The 20,640-nt window shown below is 32.2% G+C and overlaps 3 protein-coding genes across 4 annotated transcripts; all 3 read left to right on the top strand.

Annotated features, from left to right (window-relative positions):
• Positions 1–5,206: 5,206 nt before the first annotated feature.
• Positions 5,207–7,498, top strand: LOC111689384 (probable cytochrome P450 4d14). Its single transcript, XM_023451856.2, has 6 exons — positions 5,207–5,438; positions 5,517–5,903; positions 6,173–6,242; positions 6,312–6,502; positions 6,570–6,944; positions 7,005–7,498. The coding sequence occupies exons 1-6, from the start codon at positions 5,276–5,278 to the stop codon at positions 7,340–7,342; spliced, it is 1,524 nt and encodes a 507-aa protein (XP_023307624.1). The 5' UTR covers positions 5,207–5,275; the 3' UTR covers positions 7,343–7,498.
• Positions 7,499–11,324: 3,826 nt separating this feature from the next.
• Positions 11,325–14,271, top strand: LOC111689381 (cytochrome P450 4d2-like). Of its 2 annotated transcripts, XM_023451854.2 has the most exons (6): positions 11,331–11,559; positions 11,624–12,010; positions 12,945–13,014; positions 13,082–13,272; positions 13,333–13,707; positions 13,773–14,271. In XM_023451854.2, the coding sequence occupies exons 1-6, from the start codon at positions 11,397–11,399 to the stop codon at positions 14,108–14,110; spliced, it is 1,524 nt and encodes a 507-aa protein (XP_023307622.2). In that variant the 5' UTR covers positions 11,331–11,396; the 3' UTR covers positions 14,111–14,271. The 2 variants fall into 2 exon arrangements, with proteins under 2 accessions (XP_046802437.1, XP_023307622.2); XM_046946481.1 differs by having other exon boundaries at positions 11,325–11,559; positions 13,082–13,707.
• Positions 14,272–17,302: 3,031 nt separating this feature from the next.
• On the top strand, positions 17,303–19,982 carry LOC111689382 (cytochrome P450 4d2-like). Its single transcript, XM_023451855.2, has 6 exons — positions 17,303–17,475; positions 17,538–17,924; positions 18,705–18,774; positions 18,854–19,044; positions 19,098–19,472; positions 19,538–19,982. Exons 1-6 carry the CDS (start codon positions 17,313–17,315, stop codon positions 19,879–19,881), a joined length of 1,530 nt encoding a protein of 509 aa, XP_023307623.2. The 5' UTR covers positions 17,303–17,312; the 3' UTR covers positions 19,882–19,982.
• The last annotated feature ends 658 nt before the right edge of the window (positions 19,983–20,640 follow it).

Below are 20,640 nucleotides of genomic sequence, written 5' to 3'. Positions count from 1 at the left end.
GTCCAGACTATAGATCTTTCTATAGTCCAGACTATAGTCTATTCTATAGTCCAGACTATAGACTATTCTATAGTCCAGACTATAGACTATTCTATAGTCCAGACTATACACTATTCTATAGTCCAGACTATAGACTATTCTGTAGTCCAGACTCTAGACTATTCTATAGTCCAGACTAAATGCTGTTTTCTAGTTCAGTCTATATACCATTCCAGACTATAGACTATAGACTATAGCCTAGACTAAAATATTAGAAAAAGAATTTAGTAAGAATGTTATATTTGTATTGTAAAAAGTCTTGTAAGCCTTGTTATCAAATTATTCAGTTGAAAATCCTTATAAGAAAAATGTCACATTGATTTGTGTTTGCTTTTAATTAATTAAGATAAGCTTGTAATGTGTTTGGACTTGGATCTTTAAACTAACGTTAATCTGAATTTGTAATCTGGCGTCAATTTTGTTTTTATTTATTAAAAATGTGTCATTGATATTTGCATTCTACTATATAAGGTATTTTAATTTGTAGGTAGTGTTGGTAACATTTTAAAAATTTGTGCTAATAATATAACAACGAGTCTGACTTCGATAATTACAGCTTTTAATCCTACAATTTCATAGGGGGGCAGACTCCGATAATATTGAATTTGTATTAGAGACGAATATAATCAAATTTGTTATAAGAATTGATCTGCTGTTAGAATAGACCTTAGACTTTACTAATTAATGTACTAGTGGCACATTCAGTCTGACTTAATTGCAGTTATTATCTTGTTTAAGAAATGTTCTTCTATATCCGAGAATTTAGTATAAATTATTCTAATAATTTTGTAAATTACTATCTTTTCAATTCGACAAAACGATTACGACCACCACCACTACTATCAACCAGCCATGGGCCTATTTACCTTACTCACAGCACACACAGCCAAGCCCTCTTTTTTGGTAGGCGTTTACCGGTTTAACTTGCAGTAAATTATAAATAACGGAAATTCAACACAAGTCACACACACATAAAAAAATTATTAACAATATTTAAAAACAAGAACAACAACAATAAATAGGAGACACTTGGCAGACGGACTTTGATAATAACAATAATAAATATGTATCAAAATATTATTTAAATGATAATATGCCAGACTAATAATAACATACACTCGTGCCAAAATATTTATAATCATACAGACATTGTATAGATTTGTTTATAAACATTTGTTTGTATGTATTTTTTTTTTCTTTTAAATTTGAACTTTAGACTGTCTAAACGTATGTATGATGAAGTAGGTTAAGAAGGGCAGGTGTATAAAGGAATGTATTCGTTGTGAGGGGGAAAATGCGTAGATTTAGACTATAGACTCTTCTATAATCCAGACTATATACTGTTCAACAAACCAGACTATAGACTGATCCATAGTCTGTACTATAGACTGATCCATAGTCTATACTATTCTATAGTCCAGACTATAGTCCAGACTGTTCTATAGTCCAGACTATTGACTGTTTTATAGTCCAGACTATAGACTTTTCTATAGTCCAGACTATAGACTGTTCTGTATTCCAGACTATAGACTGTTCTTTAGTCCATAATATAGATCGTTCAATAGTCCAGACTATAGATCTTTCTATAGTCCAGACTATAGTCTATTCTATAGTCCAGACTATAGACTATTCTATAGTCCAGACTATAGACTATTCTATAGTCCAGACTATACACTATTCTATAGTCCAGACTATAGACTATTCTGTAGTCCAGACTCTAGACTATTCTATAGTCCAGACTAAATGCTGTTTTCTAGTTCAGTCTATATACCATTCCAGACTATAGACTATAGACTATAGCCTAGACTAAAATATTAGAAAAAGAATTTAGTAAGAATGTTATATTTGTATTGTAAAAAGTCTTGTAAGCCTTGTTATCAAATTATTCAGTTGAAAATCCTTATAAGAAAAATGTCACATTGATTTGTGTTTGCTTTTAATTAATTAAGATAAGCTTGTAATGTGTTTGGACTTGGATCTTTAAACTAACGTTAATCTGAATTTGTAATCTGGCGTCAATTTTGTTTTTATTTATTAAAAATGTGTCATTGATATTTGCATTACTACTATATAAGGTATTTTAATTTGTAGGTAGTGTTGGTAACATTTTAAAAATTTGTGCTAATAATATAACAACGAGTCTGACTTCGATAAATTACAGCTTTTAATCCTACAATTTCATAGGGGGGCAGACTCCGATAATATTGAATTTGTATTAGAGACGAATATAATCAAATTTGTTATAAGAATTGATCTGCTGTTAGAATAGACCTTAGACTTTACTAATTAATGTACTAGTGGCACATTCAGTCTGACTTAATTGCAGTTATTATCTTGTTTAAGAAATGTTCTTCTATATCCGAGAATTTAGTATAAATTATTCTAATAATTTTGTAAATTACTATCTTTTCAATTCGACAAAACGATTACGACCACCACCACTACTATCAACCAGCCATGGGCCTATTTACCTTACTCACAGCACACACAGCCAAGCCCTCTTTTTTGGTAGGCGTTTACCGGTTTAACTTGCAGTAAATTATAAATAACGGAAATTCAACACAAGTCACACACACATAAAAAAATTATTAACAATATTTAAAAACAAGAACAACAACAATAAATAGGAGACACTTGGCAGACGGACTTTGATAATAACAATAATAAATATGTATCAAAATATTATTTAAATGATAATATGCCAGACTAATAATAACATACACTCGTGCCAAAATATTTATAATCATACAGACATTGTATAGATTTGTTTATAAACATTTGTTTGTATGTATTTTTTTTTTCTTTTAAATTTGAACTTTAGACTGTCTAAACGTATGTATGATGAAGTAGGTTAAGAAGGGCAGGTGTATAAAGGAATGTATTCGTTGTGAGGGGGAAAATGCGTAGATTTAGACTATAGACTCTTCTATAATCCAGACTATATACTGTTCAACAAACCAGACTATAGACTGATCCATAGTCTGTACTATAGACTGATCCATAGTCTATACTATTCTATAGTCCAGACTATAGTCCAGACTGTTCTATAGTCCAGACTATTGACTGTTTTATAGTCCAGACTATAGACTTTTCTATAGTCCAGACTATAGACTGTTCTATAGTCCAGACAATAGACTGTTCTATAGTCCAGACTATAGACTGTTCTATAGTCTAGACTATAGACTGTTGTATAGTGCAGACTATAGACTGTTCTATAGTGCAGACTATAGACTGTTCTATAGTCTAGACTATAGACTGTTCTATAGTCCAGACTATAGACTGTTCTATAGTCCAGACTATAGACTGTTCTATAGTCCAGACTATAGACTGTTCTATAGTCCAGACTATAGACTGTTCTATAGTCCAGACTATAGTCTGTTCTATAGTCCAGACTATAGACTGTTCTATAGTCCAGACTATAGACTGTTCTATAGTCCAGACTATAGACTGTTCTATAGTCCAGACTATAGACTGTTCTATAGTCCAGACTATAGACTGTTCTATAGTCCAGACTATTGACTATTCTATAGTCCAGACTATAGACTGTTCTATAGTCCAGACTATTGACTATTCTATAGTCCAGACTATAGACTGTTCTATAGTCCAGACTATAGACTGTTCTATAGTCCAGACTATAGACTGTTCTATAGTCCAGACTATAGACTGTTCTATAGTCCAGACTATAGACTGTTCTATAGTCCAGACTATAGACTGTTCTATAGTCCAGACTATAGACTGTTCTATAGTCCAGACTATAGACTGTTCTATAGTCCAGACTATAGACTGTTCTATAGTCCAGACTATAGACTGTTCTATAGTCCAGACTATAGACTGTTCTATAGTCCAGACTATAGACTGTTCTATAGTCCAGACTATAGACTGTTCTATAGTCCAGACTATAGACTGTTCTATAGTCCAGACTATAGACTGTTCTATAGTCCAGACTATAGACTGTTCTATTGTCCTGACTGTAGACTGTTCTATAGTCCTGACTGTAGACTGTTCTATAGTCCTGACTGTAGACTGTTTTATAGTCCAGACTATAGACTGTTCTATAGTACAGACTATAGACTGTTCTATAGTCCAGACTACAGACTGTTCTATAGTCCAGACTATAGACTGTTCTATAGTCCAGACTATTGAGTATTCTATAGTCCAGACTATTGAGTATTCTATAGTCCAGACTATTGAGTATTCTATAGTCCAGACTATTGAGTATTCTATAGTCCAGACTATAGAGTATTCTATAGTAAAGACTATAGAGTACTCTTTAGTCCAGACTATAGAGTATTCTATAGTCCAGGGTATTGACTGTTCTATAGTCCATTCTATAGACTGTTCTATAGTCCATACTATATACTGTTCTATAGTCGAGACTGTAGAGAGTGTCTATAGTCTATACTATAGACTGTTGTATAGACCAAACTATAGACTGTTCTGTAGTCCAAACTATAGACTGTTCTATAGTCTTGACTAAAGACTGTTCTTTAGTCCATACTATAGAGTGTTATATAGTTAGTTCTATAGTTTAGACTATAGACTGTTCTTAAATATAGACTATAGACCGTTCCATAGTTTAGACTATAGACTGTTCTATAGTCCAGACTAAAGACTTCAGTCGAGACTGAAGATTGTTCTTTAGTCGAGTCTAAAGACTGTTCTTTAGTCGAGACTAAAGACTATTCTTTAGTAGAGACTAAAGACTGTTCTTTAGTCCAGACTTAGACTGTTCAATAGTCCAGACTGTTCCATAATTCAGACTGTAAACTGTTCTATAGTCCAGACTATAGACTTGAGACTTTAGACTATAGACTGTTCTATAGACCAAATTATAGATTGTTCTATAGACTGGACTCTTCCATAGTCCAGACTATAGACTGTACTATAGTTTGACAACAAAGAATTGATTCCATTAAATCTCTTGTATATAAATGCAAATACCAATACCAAGACTTATTTTTTGCAAAAAAAAAAATTCAATCATAATCAGTAAGTGTTTACGCATAAATATATAAGAAAACGTACACACAAACTTGTACCATCCCTAGGTAAAGACCTGTATATAAAAAAAACAACATACCAATACACTTTAATCAAAATAATAATAATAATAATTATAATAAAAATGTCTGGCTTCCCTTTGCATATAAAACGATCTAGACCACAGACATAAAAACCACTTCAGACGAGCCTCCAAATTCAGTTATTTGCAATCCTACAAAACGATCAAAACAATATGTTTGTGGAACTAATATTGGGCCTTATAGCCTTTCTGTTAGTCTGGGATTATATAAGTAAAAAACATCGTAATGATGTGTTTATTAAATCGGGTATACGAGGACCAAAAACTTTACCCATATTGGGTAATTCACTCGATATAAAACATGTTAATACAGAAAGTGAGAGAACTATAATTATTTAAAAAAAATAAGATCCTTATTATATAGAAAGTGTTCTTTTCTTTTTTCTCTCTTTAGATATGATCGATTTTGTGCAACAGTGTAAGGAAAAATATGGTAAAATCTATCGTTTATGGGTTTTACATCAAGTGAGTGTTTTCGTTTTGGATGTGAAATATTTAGAAGTGATTTTCGGCAGCCAACAGATGATTAAGAAAAGTCAATTATATGATTTTATTGCGGGCTGGTTGGGTCGTGGTTTACTATTGAGTTGGGGCAAAAAATGGCATTCAAGACGTAAGATTATTACACCAACTTTCCATTTCAAAATACTCGAGCAATTTGTGGAGATTTTCGATCAACAGAGTAGTGTTATGGTGGAGAAACTGTATGCAAAAGCTGATGGTAAAACGGAAATTGATATATTCCCCGTGGTGTGTTTGTGTGCTTTGGATATTATAACGGGTAAGTTTATTTGGATATATTTCGGGAAATCGGAAGTCCATAAAGTGTTATATTCGATATAAGATTACAATATGGTTTATAGCTATAGCAGATATTTCAAAATCATTAAAAGTACAAAGGTCACGTTTAAAATAATATGAAATTAAACAGATCTTATAGTATGAATACGAATCGGACTTTGTTCTAAAGCAAATTTCTGAGATTGCTTTAAAAAGATTCAGAAATTGAAAAAAAATTGATTTCAATTCCATTTTTACATTTTTTTTCAGAAACTGCCATGGGCGTTAAAGTAAATGCCCAGGAGAAACCGGGTCTAGAATATGTTCAAGCTATAGCCAAGTAAGTATTTGAAAAGATATTTCTTTTTTCTACTGTTACTCTAAATTTCCCACCTTTTACCACTTCTAGAATGTCGCAAATTTCAGCCAATCGTGTCTTTAGTCCTCTCCAAAGAACCGACTTTCTATTTCGCTTATCAGCCCCTAAATTATTCAAACAAACTGAACACTGTATAGCTACATTACACAAATTCACCATAGATGTTATAGAACAGCGTCGTATGGCTCTGGAACAATCGCTTAAAGATGGCAGTTTTAAAAGTAAAGTATTACAATAACTTTAAGAAAAAACTATCCTATTAAATGGGGATAAAATCTTCTCTTTCAGAAGCATCAGATGATTCAGATTTGAATACCAAAAAACGCATGGCTTTACTGGATGTTCTATTGCAGTCCACCGTTAATGGTGCACCTTTGACCAATGAGGATATACGTGAAGAAGTGGATACGTTTATGTTTGAGGGTCATGATACCACTACCAGTGGTATAGCTTTTGCTCTGTACCTAATAGCCCGCCATCCTGAGGTCCAAGCTAAACTAGTAGAAGAAATTAAACATGTTTTGGGCACCGATAAATCAAAACCGGTGGGCTTTAGGGATTTACAAGATTTGAAATATATGGAATGTGTTATAAAAGAAACTTTAAGATTATATCCCTCAGTACCGGTTATAGGTCGTGAAATAACCGAAGATATCTTAGTGGGTAAGTGTGTTAAAGAGTTAAGAAAATAACAATCAACTAAAATATTGTTTATACAAATAGGTGACATCACGATACCAGCCAATACTAATATTAACATCAATCTCTTTGCCGTCATGCGTGATCCTGATTACTTTCCCGAACCGAACGCCTTTAAACCGGAACGTTTCTCCGATGATAGCATGCAAAAAGTCAATCCCTTTGCCTATGCCCCGTTTTCGGCTGGACCACGCAATTGTATTGGTCAAAAGTTTGCCACGTTGGAAATGAAGAGTACCATATCGAAAATGTTGCGTCATTTTGAATTGTTACCTTTGGGTCCCGATGCTAAGCCTATAATTAATCTTATTATACGTTCCTCGACTGGTGTACATATTGGTGTGAGACCAAGAGTTTTGTAGTGTTAAGCACTTTTAGGAATTTATGGATTTGAAATCTAGTGATTTTTTTATATATATTTTTAATTATTAATTAGTAACTACTTTATATATATATAATATATTTTAGTTTAAGGACAATATTATTAAATAAAAATAAAAATGTTTATATGATCATAAGTTAAAGGAATTTTTATGATAATTATTAGCATGAAGTTAGACGACCAATATCGCTACCTATGAAATAGCTCTACAGAACTACTACCGTTACTTCTGTAATACTAATATTGAAATAAAAGATTTAATACAAATTTCGCCAAAATTCCGATACCGAAATAAACCAACATATGGATAACCTCAGGACACCGTTAGCGAAAAGACCCAAAGTGCCGATATCACTTCAATACTGAACTACCGTTTCGAAACGGTTGTCAACCTTGGTTCGACTATTAGTCAAATCGTTAGTTAGTAAGTTAGTAAGTTAGAAAGTTAGAAATTTAGTAAGTTAGTTGGTTAATTAGTTAATTATTTAGTCAGTCAGCTAGTTAGTTGGTTAGTTAGTAAGGAAGTTAGTAACTTAGTTAGTTAATTAGTTAGTCAGTCAGTTAGTTAGTTAGTTAGTTAGTTAGGTAGATAGATAGATAAATAGATAGATATATATATAAATATATATATATATATATATATATATATATATATAATATATATATATATATATATATATTATATATATATATATATATATAATATAATTATATTATATATATATATATATATTATATATATATATATATATATATATATATATATATATATATATATATATATATATAGATAGATAGATAGATAGATAGATAGATAGATAGATAGATAGATAGATAGATAGACAGATAGACAGATAGATAGATAGATAGATAGATATATAGATAGATAGATAGATAGATAGATAGATAGATAGATAGATAGATAGATAGATAGATAGATAGATAGATAGATAGATAGATAGATAGATAGATAGATAGATAGATAGATAGATAGATAGATAGACAGATAGATAGATAGATAGATAGATAGATAGATAGATAGATAGATAGATAGATAGATAGATAGATAGATAGATAGATAGATAGATAGATAGATAGATAGATAGATAGATAGATAGATAGATAGATAGATAGATAGACAGATAGATAGATAGATAGATAGATAGATAGATAGATAGATAGATAGATAGATAGATAGATAGATAGATAGATAGATAGATAGATAGATAGATAGATAGATAGATAGATAGATAGATAGATAGATAGATAGATAGATAGATAGATAGATAGATAGATAGATAGATAGATAGATAGATATAGATAGATAGATAGATAGATAGATAGATAGATAGATAGATAGATAGATAGATAGATAGATAGATAGATAGATAGATAGATAGATAGATAGATAGATAGATAGATAGATAGATAGATAGATAGATAGATAGATAGATAGATAGATAGATAGATAGATAGATAGATAGATAGATAGATAGATAGATAGATAGTTAGTTAGTTATTTAGTTATTTAGTTAGTTAGTTTGTTAGTTAGTTAGTTAGTTAGTTAGTTAGTTAGTTAGTTAGTTATATAGTTAATTAGTTAGTTAGTTTGTTAGTTGTTTATAAATATAAAATATACCTTGACCACTACCAGTCCTGTGGTCCATTCACTTTTTAGAGTTTTTGACGGAAATTTAACCCAAAACTCCAGGGGTTCTGCCTTACCACCCTGAACTATTATGAACTATTAAAGAGACCTATCTGCTTCCAAGGTCCCTTAATTTAAAACTTCTACAAATCAACCACTTAATTTATAATCAAACAACATTAGGGAAATTTTCATCGTCCCTACTCAGAGCTGTCAGCGGTCTCCTAGATATATATCAAATTACTGCACATGGTCTTACAAAATCAGATAAAAACGTCTTTTATATATAAATTTATTTAAATATATTTCTCGGATTAACTTTAACACCAAATATTTTAATACGTAATTTATTTCCTCATAGCTTCCTCGTGTTTTTCTCTCTTCACTAATTTAGTCATCTTTCATTTTGTATTTCTTTTTTTTTTTGAAATGCTAATAAGTCTGTTTGACTTGGACCCGCATTATCTCAGACTTCTCTGCTTATCGCATTGTACATTTACACTTTGATCACTTTTAATTTGTTTTTAAGGAAATACTTTGGGTGAAGGTGTGTATGGAAAACTAACAATCAATTTTGTTTCATTTCAATACGTTTCACATTAACCCAACAACGTGCTGCAGGGACTTTTTATGGAATAAAATATGTAAAACAAAAGGAATGTGTCAAGTGTATTGGATTGTAGTAGTGGTGGCAACAGAATTTGAGAAAATTTTCGACTGAACGGATGAAACTAGATGATAGTCTATAATACGGACTATTACCTAGACTATACCCAAGACTTTAGTCTAGACTATATACAAGATTATATGCTATAGACTAGACTGTATATTAGACTATATTCTAGACATTATCTATACTATAGTCTGACTTATTGTCGCAATTATAGATCAGGCTATATTCCTGATTATAGGTCCAACATGATTACAAACCTATAGACCAATTTAAACCAAAGACCAGATTTTAGTCTAGACAATAGACCAGAGCATACTATTAGCTATAGTTTAGAATATCTAGACTAGGATCTCTTCCAATATCTAAACTACTGTCAGACATATTGTCTAGAATATGCATAACACTTTAGTCATTGTTATATAGATCGGATGAGTTTACAAATAGTCACTACACAATCCGTTTCTTAATATGACAATTATTATCAACTCTGCAGCAGATGTATCAACAGGAAGTTTTTTCTCCCGAGAAGGGCCAGTCACAGATAATAGAATAGAATAGACTCGACTACAGACAAGACTCGTTCTCACGACAATCGGTTCATTGCACCGGAACGACTCGGATTTAAACGAACAACGACCTTGGATAGTCAACCCTGCTACGCCGCCTCTACACGTGTTGCTACTACTACAACAACAACAAGATAATCTGTTACAACAACATCAAATAGTCATGCTTATAGACTAGACTAGATTACAGACAAGACTCGTTCTCACGACAATCGTTTTTTTTTTCACCGGAACGACTCGGATTTAAACGAACAACGACCTAGGATTGTCAACCCAGCTACACCGACTTAACACGTGTTGCTACTACTACTACAACAACAACAAACTATTCTATACTATAGTATAGACCAGACCACAGTATAAACTAGACAATATTATAAATAAGACACTTTAAGCATGGATTATACAGCAGATGAGATTACATGGATTATACAGCAGTTGAGATTCTGAATCTGAATTATTATCAACTCTGCAACAGCTGTTTCAAGCGGAAGGTTTTTTTCTCCAGAGTAGAACAGCCAATCTGCTACAACAACAAACAGTCATGATTATAAACCAGACTCGATTGCAAACAATCTCACGACAATCGATACCTTGCACCGGAACGAACAACGACCAAGGATTGTTAATCCTGCTACGCCGACTTTACACGTGTCGCAACTACAACAACAACATTTCCTATTTGATAAATTATACCATACACCAGATATTAGTCTATAGCCTGGACCAGATCACAGTGTGAACTAGACTATATTTTCGACTTAAATATATGTTATAAACAAGACTATAGACTAAATTATACTCCCAGACTATAAATCAGTCTAATGAATCAATTCTTTTAAAGTTATTTCTATGTGAAAAACTTAAAGATTTTGCCCCTGAAAAAAGAGAAAATGTAATCGCGTAACTCTTAAAATATATAAAATTCATTAAGTACGTAAAAACAAACTATTTATAACTTTACCTCAAAAGACAATCGAAATAAATGATAAAACAAAAAAAAAGTATAAAAAGATTCAAATGTTACCAAAGTCCATCACTCACACTAGTTTATTTTGGCTTTAAAAGTGAACAGTCAGACAAGCCTCTAGCGATTTTACTTTCAATCAAAATAATTCAGTAGTAATTTTGCTCTTCACAAGACAACATGTTTTTCGAATTAATATTGGGTCTAATCGGTCTACTATTTGTGTGGGACTATTTAAATAAAAAACATCGTTATGAAATATTAGATAAATCGGGTATACCGGGACCCAAACCTTTGCCTATTGTAGGCAATGCTGTGCATAACCGTCATGTTAATAGTGATAGTAAGTTTTAAAGATAATTTATTGCTTTTTTTAATGAAATAAATTTTTTAAATATCTATTTTAGATCTAATTGAATTTGCTCGTGAAAATAAAATAAAATATGGTAAAATTTATCGCTTTTGGATGCTTCATCAAGTCAGTGTTATGGTCTTGGATCCAAAATATTTGGAAATCATCTTAAGCAGTCAACAGATGATTAAGAAAAGTAGTTTATATGATTTTGTGGAAGGTTGGCTGGGTCGTGGTTTACTTTTAAGTTGGGGCAAGAAATGGCATTCGAGACGTAAGATTATAACGCCAACCTTCCACTTTAAGATACTCGAACAGTTTGTGGAGATTTTCGATCAACAAAGTGCTGTTATGGCTAAGAAATTGTATGAGAAGGCTGATGGTAAAACGGCAATTGATATTTTTCCGTTGGTGTGTTTGTGTGCTTTGGATATTATAGCGGGTAAGTGGAAATTTAGGTAACTGTCTAGACTATAGTGTACACTAGGGTCTATAGCCCAGATTATCGACAAGACTATAGTCTAGACTATAGAGCAGACCACAGTCTAGACTATAGAGCAGACTTTAGTCTAGGCTATAGAGCAGACTATAGTCTAGACTATAGAGCAGACTATAGTCTAGACTATAGAGCAGACTATAGTCTAGACTATAGAGCAGACTATAGACTGATCTATAGTCAAGCTGTGGTCTATAGTCAAGACTATAGATTTGTCTATAGACTGGTTTATAGTCAAGGCTATAGACTGGTTTATAGTCATGACTATAGACCAGCCTATAGTCTTGACTATAGACTGGTCTATAGTCAAGACTATAGACTGGTCTATAGTCAAGACTATAGACTGGTCTATAGTCAAGACTATAGACTGGTCTATAGTCAAGATTATAGACTGGTCTATAGTTTAGACTTAAGACTGGTATAGTCAAGACTATAGACTGGTCTATTGATAAGACTATAAACTGGTATATAGTCAAGACTATAAACTGGTCTGTATTCAAGATTTTAAACTGGTCCATACTCAAGACTATAGACTGATCTATAGTCAAGACTGTAGACTGGTCTATAGTCAAGACTATAGAAATAGAACAGAATACAGCCTATAGTAGATACCAGACTATGGTTTAGATTAGGCTCAACTATAAACCATTGTCTTGACTATATACTAGACTATAGTCTTAACAAAAGACTCAGGTTTCAATTGTATTCATTTATCTTTTGTTTGCAAATTTGTTTTTTAAATAAAATCATAAAAAGATAACGCAATAATGATTATTAAAAGTTAAATTTAAACTAAATTAGATAAAATTATGATATAAGATAAACAATCTAAACTTAACATTTTTTGCTCTCTCTCTCTCTCTTTCTCTTCTACTAACAGAAACTGCTATGGGTGTTAAAGTAAATGCTCAAGAACAGCCGGGTCTAGAATATCCACAAGCTATAACTACGTAAGTTTTTAAATTTAAATTAGGATCCCTTTTACTTTTTAAACAAAAATTTCATCTCTTTACATAGACTCTCTCGCATAACGGCAAATCGTTTTGTAAGACCCTTACAAAGAACCGATTTTCTATTCCGTTTAACCGCACCCAAACAATATCAAGAATCACAGCGTTGCATCAAGGTTCTACATAAATTCACCACAGATGTTATTGAACAAAGACGTGAGGCACTCGAAAAGAAGCAAAAGGAAGGTTCTGTAACAAGTAAGTTTTTCTTGAAATTTACGCAAACTTTCTATAAACGATATTTTGTTTCACTTTCAGATGAAGCAGAAGATTCAGAATTGAATACTAAAAAACGCATGGCTTTATTAGATGTTTTATTGCAATCTACCGTAAATGGTGCACCTTTAACTAATGAGGATATACGTGAAGAAGTTGATACCTTTATGTTTGAGGGTCATGATACCACTACTAGTGGCATATCATTTGCTTTGTACTTAATAGCCCGACACCCGAAAGTGCAAACAAAACTTGTGGAGGAAATCAAAGAAGTTATGGGCACCGACAAAAATAAACCGGTAACATATCGTGAGCTGCAGGATTTGAAATATATGGAATGTGTTATAAAGGAAACTCAACGTTTATATCCCTCAGTACCAGTTATAGGCAGAGAAATAACTGAAGACACACAAGTGGGTAAGTACTAAACTGATACAAATTAGCAAACGAACTGGATTTTAAATTTTAAACACACATTTTAGGTGATATAACCATACCGGGTAAAACAAATTTAAGTTTAAACTTATTTATGGTTTTACGTGATCCCGATTACTTCAGCGATCCGGATATTTTTAAACCCGAACGTTTCGATAGTGTTGATGGTGAAAAAATCAATCCCTTCGCCTATACTCCTTTTTCGGCTGGTCCACGTAACTGTATTGGCCAAAAGTTTGCCATGTTGGAAATGAAGAGTACTTTATCGAAAATGTTGCGTCATTTTGAATTATTGCCGCTGGGTCCTGATGTTAAACCAGTCATTAATTTAATTTTACGTTCTAATACCGGTATTCATATTGGACTTAAACCCAGAGAATTATAAAAGGCTGATAAAGTAAATTATATAGTTATTTCCCATTGGACCGAAAATGGGGATAAGTGTATGTAATTATTATTATACAGTATTATTATAAAGTTTGCTAAACTTAAGTTAAAAGTATTATTAGACTTGGAGTTCTTAAATAAATGTTTAAAAAATAAAAATTTGAAGTGATTTAATTTGACAAGAAAAAATATTAAGAATTTAGAAATGGAACGACTCAACTAGAACATAACTAGAACAGAACTAGAACCGAACTAGAACAGAACTAGAACTGAACTAGAATAGAATAGAACTATAGCAAACTAGAACACAACTAGAAAACAAATAGAAAACAACTAGAACAGAACTAGAACAGAACTAGAACAGAACTAGAACAGAACTAGAACAGAACTAAAACAGAACTAAAACAGAACTAGAACAGAACTAGAACAGTACTAGAACAGAACTAGAACAGAACTAGAACAGAACTAGAACAGAACTAGAACAGAACTAGAACAGAACTAGAACAGAGCTAGAACAGAACTAGAACAGAACTAGAACAGAACTAGAACAGAACTAGAACAGAACTAGAACAGAACTAGAACAGAACTAGAACAGAACTAGAACAGAACTAGAACAGAACTAGAACAGAACTAGAACAGAACTAGAACAGAACTAGAACAGAACTAGAACAGAACTAGAACAGAACTAGAACAGAACTAGAACAGAACTAGAACAGAACTAGAACAGAACTAGAACAGAACTAGAACAGAACTAGAACAGAACTAGAACAGAACTAGAACAGAACTAGAACAGAACTAGAACAGAACTAGAACAGAACTAGAACAGAACTAGAACAGAACTAGAACAGAACTAGAACAGAACTAGAACAGAACTAGAACAGAACTAGAACAGAACTAGAACAGAACTAGAACAGAACTAGAACAGAACTAGAACAGAACTAGAACAGAACTAGAACAGAACTAGAACAGAACTAGAACAGAACTAGAACAGAACTAGAACAGAACTAGAACAGAACTAGAACAGAACTAGAACAGAACTAGAACAGAACTAGAACAGAACTAGAACGGAACTAGAACGGAACTAGAACTGAACTAAAACAGAACTAGAACATAACTAGAACAAAACTAGAACAAAACTAGAACAGAACTAGAACAGAACTAGAACAGAACTAGAACAGAACTAGAACAGAACTAGAACAGAACTAGAACAGAACTAGAACAGAACTAGAACAGAACTAGAACAGAACTAGAACAGAACTAGAACAGAACTAGAACAGAACTAGAACAGAACTAGAACAGAACTAGAACAGAACTAGAACAGAACTAGAACAGAACTAGAACAGAACTAGAACAGAACTAGAACAGAACTAGAACAGAACTAGAACAGAACTAGAACAGAACTAGAACAGAACTAGAACAGAACTAGAACAGAACTAGAACAGAACTAGAACAGAACTAGAACAGAACTAGAACAGAACTAGAACAGAACTAGAACAGAACTAGAACAGAACTAGAACAGAACTAGAACAGAACTAGAACAGAACTAGAACAGAACTAGAACAGAACTAGAACAGAACTAGAACAGAACTAGAACAGAACTAGAACAGAACTAGAACAGAACTAGAACAGAACTAGAACATAACTAGAACAGAACTAGAACAGAACTAGAACAGAACTAGAACAGAACTTGAACTGAACTAAAACAGAACTAGAACATAACTAGAACAAAACTAGAACAGAACTAGAACAGAACTAGAACAGAACTAGAACAGAACTAGAACAGAACTAGAACAGAACTAGAACAGAACTAGAACAGAACTAGAACAGAACTAGAACAGAACTACAACAGAACTACAACAGAACTACAACAGAACTACAACAGAACTACAACAGAACTAGAACAAAACTAGAACAGAACTAGAACAGAACTAGAACAGATCTAGAACAGAACTAGAACAGAACTAGAACAGAACTAGAACAGAACTAGAACAGGACTAGAACAGCACTAGAACAGAACTAGAACAGAACTGGAACAGAACTAGAACAGAACTAGAACAAAACTAGAACAAAACTAGAACAAAACTAGAACAGAACTAGAACAGATCTAGAACACAACTAGAACAGAACTAGAATAGAACTAGAACAGCACTAGAACAGAACTAGAAGCAAACTAGAACAGAACTAGAACAGAACTAGAACAGAACTAGAACAGAACTAGAACAGAACTAGAACAGAACTAGAACAGAACTTGAACGGAACTAGAACTGAACTAAAACAGAACTAGAACATAACTAGAACAAAACTAGAACAGAACTAGAACAGAACTAGAACAGAACTAGAACAGAACTTGAACAGAACTAGAACAGAACTAGAACAGAACTAGAACAGAACTAGAACAGAACTACAACAGAACTACAACAGAACTACAACAGAACTACAACAGAACTACAACAGAACTACAACAGAACTAGAACAAAACTAGAACAGAACTAGAACAGAACTAGAACAGATCTAGAACAGAACTAGAACAGAACTAGAACAGAACTAGAACAGAACTAGAACAGAACTAGAACAGAACTAGAACAGCACTAGAACAGAACTAGAACAGAACTGGAACAGAACTAGAACAGAACTAGAACAAAACTAGAACAGAACTAGAACAGATCTAGAACACAACTAGAACAGAACTAGAATAGAACTAGAACAGCACTAGAACAGAACTAGAAGCAAACTAGAACAGAATTAGAACAGAACTATAAAAGAACTAAAACAGATTAGAAATACATTTTACGAATGTAAATCTACAGGCAACATGTTAATACAGAAATAAAACATATAAGTAGTTTAAGTACCTTTTAATAGTTTACGTAAAAACTACATATTTTAATCTAAGTACTTTAAAAGCGTCTGAAAAAACAAGAGATAAAGAGAAAATAGTTATAATGCGTAAACATGTTATGGACTTTGAAATGATACAACTCTTAAAATAACAAAACTATCGGTGAAGCAAACTAGAGAAATGATGAAACCCAATAGACAATGAGATCAGTGATCGCTCTCTTTTCTACAGAGTAAAAAACTACTCTTTAAATCTTAATTTTAGACTAAACTAACTAACTAGTATATTTTTTCCAATCTGTATTTAAACATACTACTAACAATTGAATCGTTAGTAATAAATCTACTCTTAAGTTTAAAACATGTTTTTAGAAATAATATTGGGTCTGCTGGTGTTGATCTCTGTGTGGGATTACCTTAACAAGAAACATCGTAATGATATATTAGAAAAATCACATATACCAGGACCTAAGACATTGCCTATTATAGGCAATACTTTAGATGTAAGACATGTTAATAGTGATAGTAAGTATAGGAGATAAATTAATGAAATAGTTGACTAAATATCAGTTAAATATTTTCTCTAGATGTCATTGAATCTGTACGTGATTTTAAAAGAAAATATGGTAAAATTTATCGTTTTTGGGTTCTTCATCAATTAAGTCTTGTCATATTGGATCCAAAATATTTGGAAGTGGTTCTCAGCAGTCAGCAAATGATTAAGAAAAGTAGTTTATATGATTTTCTAGTGGGTTGGTTGGGACGTGGTTTACTCTTGAGTTGGGGCAAGAAATGGCATGCAAGACGTAAGATTATAACGCCCACCTTCCACTTTAAGATACTCGAACAGTTTGTTGAGATTTTCGATCAACAAAGCAGTATTATGGTCAGGAAATTATATGAGAAAGCTGATGGTAAAACTGATATTGATATATTTCCGGTGGTATGCTTAAGTGCTTTGGACATTATAGCAGGTGAGTGATAATTATTAAATATAGTCAAAATTTTATAGAACTTTATAATTGCATCGATATAAAGCTTAAAACAAAATTCACATTATTAAAATTATTATTTTAATTTTGTAAAGTCATTGTTTTTATTATTTTTTCTAAATTAACTTTGAACAGCTAGTGTAATTATACATACTAACATACCTACATATATTATATTCAGATTAAAATCTACATTCATCTTTGTTTAACGTATCATCATGTGTCATAAAAATAGGTTAACTACCGCCTCTACTACAGATGTTGCCTTGTATAGTAAAAACAACAGGCTGCGATTATTTTTATTATAATCTAATAATCGGAGGATTATAAAGTCTGTATATTAGACAAGGTCTATATACTGCTCTATAGTTTAGTCTATAGTCTAGTCCACAGTCTAGCCCATAGTATAGTCTACAGACTAGTCTATAGTATAGTCTATGGTCTAGTTTATAGTCTAGCCTATAGTCTAAAGTCTGGTCTATAGTCTATAGTGTAGTTTATAGTGTAGTCTATAGTCTAGTCTATAGTCTAGTCTATAGTCTAGTCTATAGTCTAGTCTATAGTCTAGTCTATAGTCTAGTCTATAGTCTAGTCTATAGTCTAGTCTATAGTGTATTCTATAGTCTAGTCTATAGTCTAGTCTATAGTCTAGTCTATAGTGTATTCTATAGTCTAGTCTATAGTCTAGTCTATAATCTAGTCTATAGTCTAGTCTATAGTACTTAATATTTTTCAACAAATTTTTCTTTTCATTCATTTTAGAAACCGCCATGGGTGTAAAAGTTAATGCACAAGAACAACCTGGTTTGGAATATGTTCAAGCTATAGCCAAGTAAGTTATTTATGATAAACTAAATAGTTGATTACCTTAATAAAGCCCATAAATTGTAAACTTTGTAACTCCCGTTTAGTCTATCCCGTATAATGGCCGATGGTTTTGTTAAGCCTTCACAAATAACCGATTTTCTATTCCGTTTAACGGCACCCAAGCAATATGAGGAAGCGAAACGTTGTATTAAAGTCTTACACAAATTCACAACAGATGTAATCGAACAAAGACGTTTGGCTCTGGAGCAGTCAATTAAAGATGACACTTTTAAAAGTAATAACATTATTTTATTTTAGATTTTTTTTTTAAATTTCCTCAATTTATAGATGAATCTGAGGATTCCGATTTGAATACCAAAAAACGTATGGCCTTATTAGATGTTTTATTACAATCTACCATCAATGGTGCACCTCTAAGCAACGAAGATATACGTGAAGAAGTCGATACCTTTATGTTTGAGGGTCACGATACCACTACTAGTGGTATATCATTTACTTTATATCTAATTGCACGTCATCCTGAAGTCCAGGCTAAGCTGGTGGAGGAAATCAAACAAGTTTTGGGCACTGACAAAAATAAACCGGTAACATACCGAGATCTGCAAGATTTAAAATATATGGAATTGGTTATTAAGGAAAGTCAAAGATTATATCCATCAGTACCAGCTATTGGAAGAGAAATAACCGAGGATATAAAAGTGGGTGAGTGTTGAAGTAAAATCGTGTTTTTATATAGATTTCTATTCCAAGTTTCATATATTTTATAGGCGATATTACAATACCAGCTAACACTAATGTAAATATACCTTTGTTTATGGTTTTGCGGGATCCCGATTACTTTACAAATCCCAATGATTTCATACCCGAACGTTTTGAAAGTGATAGCAATCAGAAAATACATCCATTCGCTTATACACCCTTCTCGGCTGGACCACGCAATTGTATAGGTCAAAAATTTGCTATATTTGAAATTAAAAGTACCGTTTCGAAAATGTTGCGTCATTTTGAATTGCTGCCGTTGGGTCCAGATGTTCGGCCGGTGATTAATCTGATATTACGTTCAAAAACTGGTATGCATATTGGTCTGAAACCAAGAGATTTGGAAAAGTAGCTATAATTTTTCATAATTTATTTATTATTAAGTACATTTTTAATAAATATAGCTCATTATATAGGTTTTATTTATAGCAAATAAAAGTTACATATTATCTAATCTAATGTTTTATGTTTTTTTGTTATCTTAGACCCATTTAAAAAACATAGTTATAGGGACCCATCAATACCTCCATCTTCTCTAACAGTATGTATATCACACATGTTTTTTCAACTTTTATTAATTCCAACAATATTTCAATAGGTTTTAAAACAAAATCACGTTATAAATTTAAGAACTCATTATAGTCAGGACAGACTATTGCCGTATGACTAGACCCTATAGTCTGGACTATAAGCTAGACTAATTGCAAGACAGAAGACTAGACTGTAGACTAGACTGTAGACTAGACTATTGCCTAGAATATAGTCAACAATAAAGACTAGACTATAGACAAGACTATAGACTAAACGATAGGCTAAACTATTGACTAGACTGTAATCTAGACTATAGACTAAACTATAGACTAGACTATAGACGATACTGTAGACTAGACTATAGATTAGACTATTTACTAGACTATATACTAGACTATATACTAGACTATAGACTATACTATAGACTAGACTATAGACAAAACCATAGACTAGACCATAGACTAGACTATAGTCTAGACTAAAGACTAGACTATAGACTAGACTATAGACTAGACTATAGACTAGACTATAGACTAGACTATAGACTAGACTATAGACTAGACTATAGACTAGACTATAG

This window comes from Lucilia cuprina, chromosome 3 (assembly GCF_022045245.1).
Source record: "Lucilia cuprina isolate Lc7/37 chromosome 3, ASM2204524v1, whole genome shotgun sequence".
Lineage (NCBI taxonomy): Eukaryota > Metazoa > Arthropoda > Insecta > Diptera > Calliphoridae > Lucilia > Lucilia cuprina.
The sequence above is the reverse complement of the archived record's forward strand: the minus strand, read 5'-3'. Positions and strand labels throughout refer to the sequence as shown.

Excerpts from the sequence above, each read along its gene's own strand:
- LOC111689381 (XM_046946481.1), top strand. The coding sequence starts at position 11,397 with ATGTTTTTCGAATTAATATTGGGTCTAATCGGTCTACTATTTGTGTGG. Across the intron at positions 11,560-11,623 it reads CCGTCATGTTAATAGTGATA|ATCTAATTGAATTTGCTCGT; the intron begins GTAAGTTTTAAA and ends TATCTATTTTAG. Across the intron at positions 12,011-12,944 it reads TGCTTTGGATATTATAGCGG|AAACTGCTATGGGTGTTAAA; the intron begins GTAAGTGGAAAT and ends TTCTACTAACAG.
- LOC111689384 (XM_023451856.2), top strand. The coding sequence starts at position 5,276 with ATGTTTGTGGAACTAATATTGGGCCTTATAGCCTTTCTGTTAGTCTGG. Across the intron at positions 6,243-6,311 it reads TATGTTCAAGCTATAGCCAA|AATGTCGCAAATTTCAGCCA; the intron begins GTAAGTATTTGA and ends TACCACTTCTAG. Across the intron at positions 6,945-7,004 it reads AACCGAAGATATCTTAGTGG|GTGACATCACGATACCAGCC; the intron begins GTAAGTGTGTTA and ends TTATACAAATAG.
- LOC111689382 (XM_023451855.2), top strand. The coding sequence starts at position 17,313 with ATGTTTTTAGAAATAATATTGGGTCTGCTGGTGTTGATCTCTGTGTGG. Across the intron at positions 17,476-17,537 it reads AAGACATGTTAATAGTGATA|ATGTCATTGAATCTGTACGT; the intron begins GTAAGTATAGGA and ends TATTTTCTCTAG. Across the intron at positions 19,473-19,537 it reads AACCGAGGATATAAAAGTGG|GCGATATTACAATACCAGCT; the intron begins GTGAGTGTTGAA and ends TATATTTTATAG.